Below are 18,657 nucleotides of genomic sequence, written 5' to 3' on the forward strand. Positions count from 1 at the left end.
GTCTGACCGGACTGAATCTTTGTATGTATGTATTTTTTAGGTGAAAGTGATGTAGCTTCTGTAAATGCACATGATGTGCTTTAGTTAAGCCGCTACCTTTGAGGTTTAGTCATCATTGGTGCAGCCACACACAACAGGATAATGATTGATTCTTTAACCAATGGATAAAGTGTTGTTTCTGCAATATGTATTATCTTTAACAGCAAATTAAGTTATTGAGGAGTGGTGGTGGTGTAGTGGGCTATAGCACATAACTGGTAATCAGAAGGTCGCTGGTTCGATCCCCACGGCTACCACCATTGTGTCCTTGAGCAAGACACTTAACTCCAGCTTGCTTTGGGGGGATTGTCCCTGTAATAAGTGCTCTGTAAGTCGCTTTGGATAAAAGTGTCTGCCAAATGCATAAATGTAAATGTAAATGTTAGATGATGAAGCCAACACGCTAGCAAGAACATGTATTTCCTAGCAGGGCTGGACTGGTAATCTGGCATACTGTGCATTTTCCCAGTGGGCCGACGCACTTTGGGACTGATCAGGGGTGGACTGCATTTGATTGGTATATTTACTCATTAGTCTGGCATTTATACATAATTTTATGTTAGACATATAACAATATTGTTTGTTGTTGAGTACATGTGGCCCAATACATTTGTCAATCTCAATGTTGTTGTTTCTGCAGTCCTTAGCTCCCCTGCTGCCTTGCATAAATCTCAAATGCATTAATTAAGATAAAAGTGCAAATAGAAGTGGTTTAAATAGCTTTGAGGGTTTTAAACAACCTCAACTTGCAATTTTTAGATCCATATATTTTTTTCTACTGAACCTTTTCTTATGAACGTTCTTAAGAATCCACATGAGAGCTCTTGAAATCCAATCAGGTCTAAAGGAGATGCAAAAAGAGCTCGAGAGAGAGTCTTTATCTCGATTCCACACCAAACCTCAACCTGTGAACCCGTTGGCTTCTGTACAAAAATGTTGAGTAATTACCATATTCCCTACAGGTATATACCCTGACTGAAATTAGTTCTGTATTTCACATTTTTCATTGATTGATTTAACATTTTCTGAAGTATGTAATTTTTCCAATTTTAAAATAATTCTCCTATCCCAGGTTAATATGCAGAGACAACTTTAAGTAAGTCATTCATAGGTGTGGCACTACCAAAATTTTGCTCTGTTTATTTGAGTGGCCCATCCAGACACAGTAACATTGACTCAACCATTGGCATGAGTTTGGAACGAGACTTTCTGTTTGTTTGAAAACCGTGTTTATTTTTGCAATTTCGTCTTTTGGTACTAGTGGCACAGAAATTACACACTTCAGCTTTAAAGCAAGAACACTGTAATGAAGTTCAAGGAATGCATGGGTAAGGAGGAAGCTGGGACCGGCTTGACAAACACATAGATATTTATTTCTTTCACATAACATAAAACAACTTCACGTGCTGCTTCCTCGCAGCCACGCTGAACACACACACCCAGCTTCACGTGTCTCTCTCTCACTCTGAGGTCTGGCCCCTTTTTATTTCCCCCGTCTCTCACTGCGAACATAGAAACAGCAATTACCAGCAATTAATCTCAGGTGAAAACCTTTACTGCTTCCTTTCTCCACAGATGAATGCTCAACCACGCCCTCGCCTCTACATACCCCCCTTTCTGTAGAGGAAGTCTGCGACCTGCGACCCCGGCTTGTGGACCACCTCAAACTTAAACAGCTGGAGTGCCAGATACCAACAGGTGATCCAGGCATTGGCATCCTTCATGCGGTGGAGCCACTGGAGCAGGGCATGGTCTGAACAGAGGGTGAATGCTCATCCCAACAAATAGTAATGGAGAGTGACGACCGCACACTTGATGGCCAAGCACTCCTTCTCTATTGTGCTGTACTTCGTCTCTCTCATTGAGAGCTTCCGACTAATGTACAGCACCAGGTGAAAACCCTTACTGCTTCTTCTCTCCCCAGACGAATGCTCGACCACGCCCTCCCCACCACAGACACCCTCTTGTAAAATATCTCATATGTTGTGATGGGTAATTGCTTTTCTAGATCATGTCATTGGAAAGCAACATTTAGCCTTAAATCCTTGGTTTGTGGAGTGGAGACATCCATGTTCAGAAGATACATTCGATAATTACTACCTTAAGTTATTTTTCTGACTTCTCACAATGGTTTGCATCACTTATTCCATTAAACAGTAGATATACTGTATAGCTTATACATACTGAAGCCCAGAAACAGTCCAGTGGGTTCAACTCAAACCACACTGATCAATACAGCAGCCTTGAAAACCATTTAATCATGACGCCTTAGCTCGCATTCCCTCTGCTCACTTTGATTAGTCAATAATGAATTAAAGAGCTGAATCTAACAATAGTCTGCATTATAATGGAATAAATTAGCCCCTCACTTCACAGATTACAATTTATGAAATCACATTTCCAGGCAGTAAAAGTACAATCTATTTTCAAGGATCAGTTCAACCAAAAACTTTAATTGTGTCATAATTTAATATCCCTCATGTCATAACAAACATATATGACGTTGTCTAATGTGGAACACCAAAAGAGATGTTTTAATGAATTTCTCAGTCTGTCTTTTAAATACAATGGCAGTGGATAGTGATTCCATTAAAAAAGCTTAAAAAAGGACCCAAATGTATCGTAAACGTAGTTCTTGAGAATAATGCGTCATATTTTAAGTCTTCCGAAGTGTTCCGCATAAGAAATAAAATCATAAGTGTTTGGGACAACCTGAGGATGAGCAAATGCTGACAGCAATTTCATTTTTGTGTGAACTATTCCTTTAACGGCCATCATTTCTTATCTTGCTGAAGCTTGTAGCGGGAAAAAAGGCAAAATCAAGTGGTTTTTATTGTCATTTCAACCATATACAGTTAGTACAGTATACAGCGAAACGAGACAACGTTCCTCCAGGGCCATGGTGCTACATAAAAACAACATAGGACAAACACAGGACCACATGAGACTACACAACTAAATAAAATACCTATATACCTATATAAAGTGCATGTGCAAACATGTGCTAAAAGTACAGGACAGTACAAGAAATTTCTGACAATGAACAGGACAATAGGCACAGTGAGAGACAGTGCAGCTGTCTCTATATATACTAGATTGCACAGCCTTAAAGCCTGGGCAGCCCCGGGCAGTCAAGGGCCCCCTAGTAGGCACAAGTGGGCACTGGCCCCATTGGCCCTGTTGGTAATCCGTCCCTAGGTGTGAGTGCATCTGCACGCACAGTGAGGCTAAGACTTTTGGACAATGGCCTGGTGTCAAGAAGGGCAGCAAAGAGGCCACTTCTCTCTATGAAAAACATCATGGACATACTGAAATTCTGCAGGAAGTACAAGGATTTGACAGCAGAAGACTGGTGCAAAGTTATTTTCTCTTTTGAAGCCCCCTTCCGACTGTTTGGGACCATCCATGTGTGGGTTTGCTTTTTATCCAAGGGAGTGGGCTCTCTCACAATTCTGCCCAAAAACACTGCCATTAATAAAGAATGGTATCAAAATGTCCTGCAAGAGTAACTTCTGAGATCACATTTTTTCACATTCTGATGGTTGATGTAAACATTAACTGAAGCTTCTGACTCCTATCTGCATGGTTCTATGCATTGCACAGCTGTCACACAATTGGCTAATTAGATAATCACTTGAATATGTAGATGTACATGTGTACAAAACGAAGTGGTCACTGAATGTATATAAACAGTATACAGTATGTGTGTGTATATATACATTGTATATGTACTGAATATACCTGTATATATAAAGATAATAATGAAAAAATATTTTTAGTGCGCACAAATCATATAAACTACTTTTATGATACAAATTTTTGGTTGAAGTATTCTTTTAATTGATCTTTAGTTCTTTACACAAGAAATCTCACTGTTTATATATAATGACGTCCACTGATTATTAAAAGAGTGTTTGATGAATATAAGAGTTGGACCGTATGAGCTGTCACAACATTACAGCCAATCACCTGTTCGATATTGGCCATGTCTATTCCTGAAGTCTCCATTCTTCCATCATGTGACCAGACTCCATCAGCACTCTTGGAAACCCTGGTGCCCGTGTGTGCACGCAGGACAGGTTCTGTTGCATCACACACACACACACACACACACAAGCACAATCTAACAAAATGCATTTGAGTAATCCCCCTCCAGCGAGCAACACATACATTATTCATCTTTGCAAACGACAAATGAAGCAATCAATTCCTGGAGCACATTCAAAGAGAAACATTGGAAATTCTATCCAAATAAATTTTCCACCTATCACACTCTGCCCAACAATATTCAATATGCTTAAACTACTCCATATGATCTTTCACAATGGATGCAAGGCCTCTGCAGCAGCATGTAGTGTTATCATGGATACAAATGAGCAAATAAACACAAAGAGATGGAAATCACAGGAAAACTGGGCAACAGATAAGTAACAAATCAAATTAAACCCTAGATCAGGTTATTTATAAAATGAAACTTCAAAGTGAAAAAGCTTTATGTTAATCACACCGAGATAATGTTAATGGTTAATGTTTAGTTGATGTTTTAGTTTAGTTGACTGTTAATGTTTAGTGTGTTACAAAAATGTTCTAAAAAATCAGGCATAATGTAATTGCTATCACCTCCATAAAAAACAACACTCCTCATCTTCTAAGAGGCTATCAACAGTGTTGATAAGTGCAATTAATGAACAAAAGCATGAAACACTCGAAGCACTTTGCCTGTGTACTTCCCTAATTGACTGAGAACATTTCCCAGACTTTTCTGATCTTACAGCAGTATGTGATTTTGGAGTGGATCCCAAACTAAGACATTTCTTAGTTCCCGCAGTTCTGTAGCACAGCTTTCATGAGAACCAATTAACCTTACATGTGTTGTATAAAGTTGAAATGTGCTTGGACAGTGGCTCAGGGACCATGAAGTCCAAATTACCTGACAGCAGAGAAAGAGAGGTCTGACAATGAGCAATTTATTTTGAATTCAATTGGAGCGATGCACTGCTGTTGACCGGAGGCCTTCGCACATTTTTAATGGATCTCCTCCAGGTATACTGGAAATAAACCTGACTTTGAGCCACGATTATGACCCTGTCGTACAGTCTTGCACAACAGTGCTTGTCCATTATCGCCATAAATTGATCTTAAATGGTGTTCAAGGGAACAGTGCTAGAAAAGATACTTTGAAACTATAGTTTCTCAAGCTACAAGTTACAAATAAATTAAAGCAGTTAAACTATAGTCAAACTAAAATAAAAGGTAGTAAGCTACACTAAAATCTACTCTTCTTACACTATAAATAGTGTAGCGTAGAATCGGCGCTGACAAAAGTACAGATACTTCGGTACCAAGTCGAAACTAAAATAAAAAGATGTAATGATACCAGTGTTTCTGCAGTACCGTTAGAACCGAGCACCGACTTAATTCAGTCTCAGCGAGCTGTCTGACTGACAAACAGCTGCTTTCAAATACTCACACGCTTAAGAGCACCTGCAGTAACTCCTTTTACACCAAAATTGACAATTAATCAAATTAAAATAGTGATATGTCCTATTGTGATTATTAAACCTTGTGAATGTTGAAACCGCTGATTTAATAACATAAATATAGTCTGTATGTGCTGCACACTTCAGCACACATAAATGTGTGAAGCCACTTATAAGTTGAATAAAAAGACTGATCAAAACACCACAAGTGTTTTCTGTAAAATGTGCAGCACATGCAGACTATACCCTATACTGTATTTATAATTAAAAAGCTGCATTTCACTGGGCAATAAAGCCAACATCTTAACCGGAGGTGTAAAAATAACGTCAAAAACACAAAATGGAATATCCCTCACGTCAAAATAAAAGTTTGATTCAAAATAAAAGTTTGATGGGAGAATTTAAGAAATTGCTAAAGAAATATATAACTACTTTTTAGTACAATGTAGTATTTACTGTAATAATTGTAATAATAATATTTAAGCAATATCTTAGAATCAAGAGTTCTGTTGTACTGAATGGAAGTTTCTATCAATGTTTTTAATTATATAATGTGATGCTCTGTTGTGCAACACTTTATTTGACAAAAATAAGACCAATTTTGTGTGTTAGATGATGCAATAGTATTGAAAAGAAATTGTTCCATTTTCATATGATTGTAGTTTTATTAATTCATTTGATTAGACACTATTTTGATGATAAAATGTATTAAACTTCATAGTGTCTGACATAGTATCTGACTCCTACTTAAAAAAAACTTGCAATGTTCACTTAATTGAGAAACTCTTCAAGGAAACATGCAATTGTTTTAATGTATTATTTACATTTAACTTTGTGAAATTGGCTAAAGGAGTGTGTTCATTAGCATATTACCTATATATTTGTTTGTTGGTATCGAAATTGGTATTGAGAATCGTGAGATTTTACTGGTATTCTTCCCAATTACTGACATTTTGGTATCATGACAACCCTATGCAGAATCATGTAGAAGTATGCTATCTGGGAAGCAGCTAACGTGTGATGCATGCTAGCGCCTGATTAAGTTGAAATACAGGTTGTGTGGCTACAACCCAGAGTTTTGCACTGAAATAACACACACAAAAGTGGTGCAACTGGTTAGTGAATTCGTATCTCTGCGTACAATAGACAGGAGATGCAGTAATATAGCGTCACAGTTAGCTTACAATGCATTCTGAGCAATGAAATCACGGCTGATAGCTTATGAATAATAATCTCTGAAACCGGTGCCTCCTCTTAATAATGTCTGAAACTGTCCCCCCCCCAACTGGATGCTAAAAGATTGCATAATATTCCAATGCACTGTGATTGCCAATTTCTGCTCCGCAACTATCAATCAGTGATTCAAGCTACCACGCTCAAATCCATATAAAAAAAGCATAAACCCTCAATTCCATCTTTATCAGTGAGAGGGAGCTCAAATCGAATAAGCGAGGCAGTAACATAAAATTGCATTTTCTATAAGAATATCTTCAGTGCGCATTGTTGAGGTTTAACTTGTTCATAGCACCTGAACCCCAGTTTCTATTCATAAATTCATGATCATTCATCATAAAATATTGCTACTTCAGTTCTGAAAGAGAAAGTGGTCTGGGGCTAACATTCTCTATGTGCAGTGGGCACATAGCAGTCCTCAATGGAAGGCGATGGCCTTTTGCTGAACTATTTTCCTCTTAATCAATGACACTACAAGTTAGGGAAACAAATTCTGGAAAATGGGAACGAGTCATCAATCATGTAAATCTGCAATGTGTCTAATTGATTACCCAAATTCATCACTATGTCTTGTCACAATGAACATTCATCATTTAACAACGAGGAGTAAGAGAGTTTACTTTTTGTCTGCTGAGAGACACAAAAAGAGATGTTATGCTGAATATTAAGGACTGACAGTCTCAGAAACCATTCACTTTCATTGTATGGGGGACAAAAAGCAGTCAACATGATTGAAAATGTCTCCTTTTGTCTTCCACAGAAGAAAGAAATTCATATAGATTTGGAATGATGTGAGAGTGAGTAAATTACATGTTTGGGAGAACTTTCCATTGAAGCTAGATTTTCCATCAGGGTAGCCACAGTAGTGTTTCTATTCCATATGTAAACAGCTCCTTAAGATTAAGAGGGAGGTTTGCAATGTTCAGGAAATAAGTTTTACAAAGCCAATGACAGCCATTGTGCTACGGACACAATGTTTCCTCAACATACATCCTGGGGATGGAGAGAGGAAACAATTAATTGTGATCAGCACAGAGAGACTAGTTTCCCTCAACAGAAACAACAACAACAGAGAAATCAGTTAGTGGATACTTTTTATGCAATATCTTGAGGCACATTTGTCGTTTTGTTCCAGACTAGCCACCACAAGAGAATACTTGCATCGATTATTGTTTTCAGTATCTTTCAGGCCAAAAAGTGTAATGCCAGTTAAATGTGGTATCTTCTGTCAAAGCAGCACAGAGTGCTAATGATTTGTGAACAGTGCATTCACAGTTGAAAAGGGGCAAAGTCAATTATTTATATGCCTCTTCGAAGAAAGTGACATTCAATTATTCAAATAGCAACATTTAAAAAATGCCCAAGCCTTCCTCGACATCTTCCCTTGACCTTGTATGCATGACACTTTGCCTGACCACCAAACCATTGCCAAAACATCTTCAGCTCTAGCAGTATTGAATACAGATAAGCACTTAAATAGATTACATACTGTACATACCTAGATTACAATCGATTAAACATACAAAACCAGCCTGATCTCATGAAAAACAAATTCAACATTTTTGCTAAATTATATTACGTGGTTCATTACACGCAGTTACGAGGTCAAACATCCACTGTGTGTTAATACTCTATAGAGTCTTAAATCAAGAAAATCTACCTCCTATATCCTAAACCAACCGATAGTATCATGAAAGCAAATGTGATATACAAAGTGCAATAGTTGGAGCAACCAAGTCATTTTGTGGTGCTTCTAAGACACTTTCGGCTTAGATATTGACTCCTCAGGAGTCGTACGCTGGTCCTTTACATCGTAAGCAAAACACTCTCTCAATTGAGTCACAGTGCAATTTGACTGCAAACAAGCTTATAAATGTGCCTCTGGTTATGTCATGCAAATGTTGAAATGCATCATCATGCACTTCTCTATTTTTGTTAAAATATTATGTTGTGCCGTTAGTCAGTTCTCCTGCGGCCCCAGAGTAATAACCCACATTTACGGCTAAACTGATTGGCTTAAAATAAAATAGGCTAGAAATTTGTGTCCACAAGCAAAAATGGCAGCAAGTAGGTTGTGTACTAAGGGATTAATGCGCCAGCCTAACAACTGCCATCGTGATGAATGGTAATGCTAACCGATGGCCAGGGTTGGGGTGTAATGGAATACATGTAACAGGTTTACGTATTTTTAAAATACAAAATATAAGTAACTGTATTCCGCTACAGTTACAATTTAAATCATTGGTATTTAGAATACAGTTACATTCAAAAGGTATTTTGATTACTGAAGAGATTACTTTGCATTTTATTGTCATTTGTGTAATTTAATATTTAGTTCTTTCAGATGGAAAACATTTATACATATAAATGATGCGATCCAAAGTGAATTTGAACAGCGGTGAAACACTTTCTTATGATGTGTTACATTCATACGAGCAGAGAGAGAAGTACGTTTGAATTAAGTTTGGAGCAGAAGAAATAGAAATAACCCTTGTGTAAATTGTCAGCTTTACGCTCAGCTAAAATTATATTTCTAGACATTTTACATGCACATGTTACCAGACACGATCATATTATTTTATCAAGAAAATTCACGTTAGATCATCATTTCTTTTTTCTAGTAAGACCTTTGATATTAGGGCAAAAATCGTATTCTTGATAATAATTTTTTTTATTGTTTTCCTGTAAAAATGTCTAAAAATCCTTAAAACAAGATCAATTTGATTATCTTGTTTTAGAAACAAGACTGCATAAGATATTTAGGATTTATTGAGAATGTATTTTTAACATGTGTATCTTGTCTTACTGTACTGGCAGTTTTTATTGTCAAAACAAGTGAAAAAAATCTACCAGTGCTGAAGAAGTAATCCAAAGTATTTAGAAAGTGTTACTGACATTGAGTAATCTAATGTAATATGTTACAAATTACATTTTACAGCATGTATTCTGTAATCTGTAGTGGATTACATTTCAAAAGAACCATCCCAACCCTGCCAATGGCACTCTCCAGGTATTATAGTGCTCTTCGGCTCCACCTATTGCCTCTGGGTGCTAAACAAGGATTTGAGTGGAAATGTTTCAAAGATTGCAGATTTTAAAGTGTAACTGTGGACAGCATCTCTACGGACAGAGTCATTAATGGATCTTGTGGTGTAGATGTGCTGTTGTGACTTATTGGATCATGTGGTGACACAGATGCAATCAGCCAGAGTTAAGTGTCATGCCACAGAGGTCTGCCTATTAATTTGTTGAAATCTTTTCCTGAGGTGCCCATTGAAAATAATTAGGAATGAGTCATCCCATCTCAACTGCTGATGTTTTATCTGAATTGTATTTAATTAAAGCTCACACAAGTTCTCTCATTATTTACTCACCCCCATGCCATCCCAGATGTGTAAAGTATCGCTTCTGAATATATGGATTAAAACACTTAAATCGTATGGATTACTTTTATGTTTCCTTTATGTGATTTTTAGAGCTACAAAGGTCTGATCATCATTCACTTGCATTGTATGGACCTACAGAGGTGAGCAATTTTTCTAAAAAAAAAATTATAATTTGTGTTCTGCTGAAGACAGCAAGTCATACACATCTGGGATCGCATGAGGGTGAGTAAATGATAAGAGAATTGTCATTTTTGGGTGAATTATCCATGTAAAAAAAAAAGTCTCTCTTACAGTGTCATCCCAAAATTACTTTGAAAACTCCAAAATGTATATTTTTAACAAGCATCTTTGTCTTGTTTTCGTATACAAATATTGAAACACATTAAACAAAAGATTAATTTACCCCATAGCCGCCTTCACCAGTATTGCCAGTATTGCCAGTATTGCCAAGGCAATACTACTTATATTTTAAGTATTGCTCAGCAATAATACGTTAATATGCTGAGAATATGTTTAATTTTGTGGTTAACATTTTCCCAAATGGCAGTGTATTTTGTGCATTCTGTTTCGATATTGTTTTGATCACTGTGTGGACACAGCCTTTCTTCCTGTGGCAGCCATGTTTTCCTGTGTCTGCCCATTTCTATAGTGAGGTTTTGTCCACTGAGTCTGTACCCTGTCAAGGGTGCTATCAGTTTTTTTTCCTGTCACTTTGTACAGACAGTCTGCCATGATGTATTCTTTTTTTAGGGCCAGATAGTATTGATTTTACACTGTTATTTGATAGTGTTTGAGTTTCCCAATAAGTGATACAATTATGTTTTATTTGTCTGTATATAATTAGTTTAGCAGTATCGTTCTGGTCCAGGTCTCCAGTGTGATGAGGGTTAGTAGATGTTGGTGAAGCATCAGGACTAAAGCTCCGGACCAGCTGAGAGAGGGAATTGGTTTCTTTGCTCAACTCTTGGAATTGCAGGGCTTTATAATGGTATGAGTGGGGGTCGCTGAGTTTTAGAGGTTTCAAATGGATGTTTTTCCCATTTGGTGAATTCTTGATTTGGATTTATCAGAGGACCCCACACCTCACTGCCATACAGGGTAATCAGCTCTATCACTGAGTCTAACATTTTTAACAAAATTATAATATGTATCTCTATAGGACATTGTCTTTTTATGGCATAGAAGGCCTTGTGAGCTTTATCTCTCCGTTCATTCACTGCAAGGTTTCCAGTGGAAGTGATTTTTAGTTCCCTGGGATCTAGATCTTTTCTGGAAGGTTATGATGGGGTTTTTTTTTTTATTGAGGTTTACTGTCAGGGCCCAGGTCTGACAGTATTGCTCTAGCAGGTCCTGGTTTTGCTGTAGACGTTGTTCAGTGGGAGACAGCAGACCCAGGTCATCTGCATAAAGCGGGCATTTGATTTCGGAGTCGTGTGGAGGGAGACAAGGGTCTGCAGATTGCTCCAGACTGGTTGCTAGTTTGTTGATGTAAATGTTAAACAATGTTGGTCTTAAACAGCAACCGTGTCTCACTCCACGCTCCAGGGAAAGAAATCATGTTCTTTTTTTGCTTTCAGTATACATTGATTTAATGAGGTCATAGGTTTTAACTCCTATGCAACTTTCAATAAGTTTGTAAAATATTCAATTGTGCCAGATTGAATCAAATAATTTGTTTTAAATCATTAAAGCAGGCTAATTGTTTTCCTTTATTTTGGACATGTTTTTAATGTGTAAATATGGCCAGATGTACGGTCATTTGGTAAAAATCCAATTTGACTTCTGTTCAAGACATTGTGTGTTGTGATGAAGTCCAAAAGTCTCAAAATAATTATACTGCAAAATATTTTTCCCAGGTTGCTACTCACACAAATGCCTCTGTAATTATTCGGGTCAAATGTATCTCCATTTTTAAAGATGGGAGTTACCAGTCCTTGATTCCAGATGTCAGGGATTCAATATCCCATCAGGTCCAGATGCTTTTTGGGGATTTAGAGTTTTAATTTAGTCTTTAAGTTCCTTTTCAGTAATAGGAAAGTCTAATGGGTTTTGATTATCTTTGATTGCCATTTCTAGTACTTCCAAATCTTTAGTTATTTGATTTTGCTTACAATTTGTGCCAGTTTCTACTTTATTAAATCATGTTTGGAAATGGTTTTCTCATTTTTCTCCGTTTTGGATTGCCAATTATTCCTGGTCATTTTTTTTAGGTTGTGCTCTCTCTCTCTCTCTCTCTCTCTCTCTCTCTCTCTCATCTCATGCAGCACTCCGCTGTTCATTTATTTTAGTATGAGTGCACAGTTAGCAAAGGAAGTTGCACATTTGCTGACCTATTCACCTTATTCAGCTTCGCCCCTTTCTTGTTGTAAACAGAATATAAAATAAAACACACTTTGTGCGTGTGTGTGTGTGTGTGTGTGTGCGTGTGTATGCGCGCACGCATGTGTGTGTGTGTGTGTGTGTGTGTGTGTGTGTGTGTGTGTGTGTGTGTGTGTGTGTGTGTAAATATAGTGTCACCCCTCCCCCCGTCCTGGTTTAACTGTCAAAAAAATCTGCTTACCTTAACTATAACGGGATTGGTGAATGACATGACAATGACAGAGGTGTCTTACAGAGATATTTTTAATGACTTTGTGTTGTCTTGGAGTTTCATGAGCTCAGTACCTCCACAGCTTGAAGGTAGGATCTTGTGTATTTATCAATGAGGCACTCTTGTTTTAAAATCTCCCCTGTCTGCCTCCAGTTGATTCCCTGAACACTTAAATACTCATGATATTTATTGACAACTCTAAATCCTGTAAATCCTCTTCGCTAGCTAATTACACTTTGACATCAACACCATAGATATCTATATAGAACCGCTAGAACGGAAGTTCCGAGACAAAATGTTCAAGATGGCTCCATGCTAGGTGTAAAAGGTGCTATATAAACCTGTTAGTTCGACATGAAATGAAGTTATACCTTGTACTACAAGCAACCGATGTGATAAAACAATCACTCCTGTTTAATATGCAGCGCAAGCGTGCAATGTTGGAGCGATTTGGTTTTGAAGTGAAGAGAAACACTTTAAACAGAATTCATCACCCTGCGAAACACCTGTTACATCCCTCATCTCCATCATCTGACGCTGACTATACAGGTATTCTTTGCCTTCTGATTTAGTCAAGTTTAATAATATAAGTAGGCTATATGTAGCCTACAGGTAATAGTAGCCTACATAATAAAAATTATAAAAATACTATAAAATCTAGTAATGATGACAGAAATATATATATAAAGATATACTACCGGTCCTGCTCGACCCGCTCTTAGAGGGATTCCAACCGACATCAGCCGGCATGGGAGGTGGGCTTGCTAACGAGGAGGCTAAAGGATACAGCCTCTAACATCAGTCACTAGTGTACCTCTTGAGGAGAGGGGAGTGAGGTTTTACACATACCACTCAGCTATAACATACCAGTTGGCTCCCATTACATATATATATATATATATATATATATATATATATATATATATATATGTGTGTGTGTGTGTAGCTGTGTAGCTGAGCATTGCCACTCTACAGTGTCATTTCATTCATTTGATTTGATAAAGATAAATGATGGTGAAATTGTAGATAAATCTAATGAAAACATTGCACAGGCAATTTTGGAGACCAATTTGTATATTGAGCAATGTGTAAAAAGTCTCAATTGACTATTAAAGCTAACATTATGGTTGTTGCTGATATAAAGGGTAACAGCAAAGACATTTCCTTGTATATATGGTGGTTTACCTGTGCGTCCATAAGCAGGTGTCTCATCAGAGCCATGGATTGTTTCAAAGTATCTCTTTCATTGGGCAGAAAGGTGTCCTGTTCATGGCTCATGGAGTTGGGTCTGTTCACCATGAAGTGAGCAATCTGGTCGTTCAGGTTGTTCAGAGATTGCACAGCTGGAGAGAACAAATGAAAAACAAATCAATATCACTCCTGTGCACACACAAGTTAAGAATACTCCCTATATCTGTTTGATATTTATGTTTTTAAGGTTTAAAACCTACAGCAACAACCTCTCATACAAAAAGCTATAACTTCACTGATGGAATAATTGCTCTGTCATCTATATCAGATAACGTGAGGCAGTGAAACTCTGAGCTGTTATTGGTTTTCTTCAATGGCTCTAGGCAAAAACATTCATTTAAAAAAATTAAATCAACAACGGCAGGCCATTTGGTCGCAGCATCAATTGTAGGCCAGCGATCAAAGCATTAAAAAGACATTGTTTGAAAATTGCTAAAACTTTCTACAGTGTTGTAATTCTATTGTCTTAGTCAACAGCCGCTGAAGAGCCACTGAAATCACAAATAATGAAAACTCTTTAATATCTCCATTTTGGTTTGCTTTATTGACAAGTCAAAAACTGTAAATTTGTACAATAAAATAAAGTGCAGTGTATCAAAGTGAGCATTAACAAAATAAAATAAAATAAATACAACTAAATAACTAAATATCAGCACTGTAAAATATAAATTTCTTACTTGGTATATTTGTTTTATTTTCCAAAAAAATATCGAAATATTCTTAAAACAAGATATATTTATTTTACAAGCAAAATGGCTTAAGATTTGAAGTCTTGTTTTCAGAGAAATCTGATTTTTTTTTTTATTAAACTTCATGCTTAAAACAAGAAAAGAAAAATCTGCCAATGAAAAATAAACTTTTGATCCCTTTGAAATAATATTTTTCTTACCCCATTGGCAAATAGTTTTGGTTTTTTCTCTGAAAACAATACAAATGATCTTTTACCATTTTGCTTGTCAAGTAAATTAATCGTTTTAAGAATGTTTAGATATTTTTATGCAATTTAAATTAAATTAAGTAACAGTGCAGAGTAAACTAAGAAAGTAAATGAACAGATTTAAACAGGAAAAAATCTATTAAGCAAGTAATATTAATAAATAACAATTAAGAAAGATAAAGAAGTATCATGATTAAATGTACATTTATGCATTTGGCAGATGCTTTTATCCAAAGTGACTTACAGTGCACTTAATACAGGGACAATCCCCCCGGAGTAACCTGGAGTTAAGTGCCTTGCACAAGGACACAATGGTGGTGGCTGTGGGGATCGAACCAGCGACCTTCTGCATACCAGTTCGGTGCTTTAGCCCACTACGCCACCACCACTCCTAAATTAAGACTTTTTATTTTGGGTTCAATACAAGTTCAGCTCAATCAACAGCATTCATGAAATTATGTTCATAAAAAAGTTATTTTGAAACTTCCCTCATTTAACTATTTATATAAAGCAAGAATTGTGGTTAAAGTGAGGATCTTACAATGGAAGTGAAAGGGGCCAGTCCATATACAATCAAATACAAACGGTTTTAAAAGTGTAGCCACAAGACTTTGTACTGTAAGTGTAACACGATTTTATTGAGATAAAATCGCTCGATAAATCCAATATTACAACTTTGTTGTCCTGCAGACGTAACGTCAGTAAGCCTGTGATCGGGTAAATGCCATAAAGCTGGTAAATCCCTGATTTTATCAAACTAAACTCATGTTAGCACATATTGTTTACATCTTGTGGTTATAATTTTTAAACAGTGAGCATTTTAACATTTATGGACTGGCACCATTCACTTCCATTGTTAGCGTTGTAACAAGTCTAAATCATTTTCTGTGGTAATCAACATTATGCCACAAATGCTGTCACTTGAGCTCAACTTGTATTGTTAAGTCTCAAATTTTATACCCCAGAAATGATGTGTCTGTAACCAAAAGTCCAAAGAGATTTCAATATGAATTCAAACATTTCTCACCAAATTCTCCCACAGTATGTATAGTAAGACTCATATGTGGCTGTTTTAAAAGAAGCATCTGAGACAAATTTGATACTTAAACAAGACAAGGCAGAGCTCTGAGTCTTAAAAATGTTCCTACTGGCCCATCACTGGCAAATGTGCCCACGTACTCGCTCTCAGCTGGTATGTCGCTGGCATGGTTAGTTTGTCAAGCTTTGCCGCTTGCCTCCAGATAATTGTACTCATTGGCATGCAGACTGCCCTGTCTAATCCATCTCCCATAGGCTCTGGCAGCTCCCGTACAAGCCTCCATTTACCATTAATCCCCCTCACTTAGCAAAGGCTACCAGAATAATTTTGTAAGACTATTACCACTATAGAAATCTCACATCCATGCCCATTTGAATGCATTTGTTCATAGTATCCAGCAATCAAGTCTGACCCTTGTTTGCCTCTATCAATCAGCATATCCAACAAATTAAAAGAGGTACATCAGTATTTTTCCAGGCATCAACATGACTGTGAAATGTATTCATTGTGGCACTGACCTCGAACGACTGAGAAACTAATTCTAAAATATATGTTTGATATTTCAGTTTTTGCTTCACTTATCAGCTCTGGTGGCAAACAAGCCATTACTGTATAAAGTCCAAGAGATGGAGAGGGAATTAGCACAAAAGAAATTATTTTCTCAATTTACAGACTAGAAGCAGATGAGCCAAAATCCAGTACTCTGTGTCTGACTAGTGAGCTTCCTGTAGATGTTGTTCTAATAGGGAACTTGTTAGTGTTCGCAACATCATGAGTAATGCACCCTGAAATGCTTCACTAATATTTAAAACTCCCAAGAAACTATTCAATTATACTTACTCAATCTTAACCTTTTCTTACTTTCACACTTTGCCTTAAGCTTGATTTGCTGGCATCAGATCTAGAGCAAACAGTTATTCATCATTTAAATCTTTAATTTTCAAATTGACTTTCAGAAAACTTGATACACAAGGCCAGTTGATCTCATAACACACAGTTAATGAAAACTTAATTAACTCTGGGAGATTCAAAGGTTCCTAACAGCCAAAACAAAACCACAAGGGCGTGAAAGTGGATATACTATCTTCCTTTCTCACTGACGTATGGATTTAAAATTTGGTGCAGTCAGCTACAGCATTGCAGGGGTCATTTAAGATTTGAGAAAGATACCTGCACATAGTGACAGCAAATACATACTTGCTCCTCTCGGAAAGAGTTTTCCTGCCCATATTACTTCCATTTTCCATGGGAGGATTGTTTTTTTGTGTGATGCTCAAAACGCATTTCTGGAAAAAAACACAATATCTCTTCTATTGCTGACTGTGGCATAATACAATGTTGGAACGGAATCACGTTGTTTCCTCAACCTCTGTGCTGAGAAAAGCTGGGAATCTTGTTTTTATAAACATTGAATCCATTCACCAAAATTGGGAGATGTTGCTTAGAAACACTTGATTAGGAAGGTTAGATAAGGTTTGTGCATTGCGCAATAGTACTTGTCATAAACACACAGGGCCTGTAGTTGGGCTTCACTTATATATATATATATATATATAGTTTGTGAACCCACCGCCAACTATGAAGACAAGGATTTGGAATATATCATTAGATAGGTAAAGTTTGTCAAGACAAACTATTATAATGACTTGGCAAAGCCTTTTCTGAAAACCTTTGGAATTTGGCCACTTTGCAGGAAAACCATATGACTGATCAGATAGAAGAGATACAGCAACGTAAGTTAGAACATTCTGAAGGTCTGTGCCAATTTTGGTGGATTTAGCTAGAAAAGGTTAAGAGTTACAATTTATAATTCTGGTCTTTGTTTAGGGATTTTGGAAAAATCCTAAACCATGCCTGTGGTTTGTCAAGCCAACATAATTATATTATTTGGAGTGGTGGTGGTGTAGTGGTCTAAAGCACATAACTGGTAATCTGGTAATCAGAATTTCGCTGGTTTGATCCCCACAGCTACCATCATTGTGTCCTTGAGCAAGGCACTTAACTCCAGGTTGCTCCAGGAGATTGTCCCTGTAATAAAGGCTCTGTAAGTCGCTTTGGTGTCCACCAAATGCATAAATGTAAAATGTAAATATTAGGGTTAGGGTATAGTTACATAGTACATGGTTAAATTGCTAAAATAAATGTCACGAGCAATTTCAAACTATTTTCCGTAGATTCACTCTTTTATATAGGCTAGGCTTTATCCAACTTTCTACAGCTTTAACCTATTCCAAGCTTTCTCATTAGCACCCCTATACTGCACCAAAAAACAAGTTCCACCCCTGCATAGGCCAACACACTTCTTCACCTTATTGGTTACCTGTACCTAATTCAACATGGCAAAACAGCACAATCAAGACAGTAAAAAAAGCATCAACCTTTAATTGGTGTGATTAAAATTACTCATCTGCAGCAACTATATCAGCTATATTCTCAAATGATAAAGCTTGTTAGTTGATAGCATCTAAATGGAACTGTAGAGATAATCAGGCTCGCAAACACCTGCAGAAACAGTGTGGTCATAACCAAGTAAAAATAGCTCTTATTGGGACAGAGAGGTCATATAAGAGGGCTGTAAACCTTTGTGGGCTCTTCTACCGACTTCCAAGGTCATTCTCAGAAAACAGGCTTGCTATAAAATGCAGATGAAGCTCACTGTGCATGTGTAGCAGATTTATGACCAAACCTCAACTCAAAGTGCT

At 37.0% G+C, this 18,657-nt stretch overlaps 1 protein-coding gene across 4 annotated transcripts in view; it reads right to left on the reverse strand.

Annotated features, from left to right (window-relative positions):
• Positions 1-18,657, reverse strand: part of LOC127632639 (kazrin-like) — a 204,993-nt gene that overhangs the window by 156,420 nt on the left and 29,916 nt on the right. For all 4 annotated transcript variants that reach the window (XR_007969126.1, XM_052111343.1, XM_052111344.1 and 1 more), the window contains exon 2: positions 13,914-14,071. Coding sequence is in view for 3 of the 4 variants with exons in the window: in XM_052111343.1 (XP_051967303.1) it covers positions 13,914-14,071 (158 nt within the window). In the remaining variant the exon portion in view is untranslated. The remainder of the gene's footprint in view (positions 1-13,913; positions 14,072-18,657) is intronic.

Source organism: Xyrauchen texanus, chromosome 39 (genome assembly GCF_025860055.1).
Source record: "Xyrauchen texanus isolate HMW12.3.18 chromosome 39, RBS_HiC_50CHRs, whole genome shotgun sequence".
Lineage (NCBI taxonomy): Eukaryota > Metazoa > Chordata > Actinopteri > Cypriniformes > Catostomidae > Xyrauchen > Xyrauchen texanus.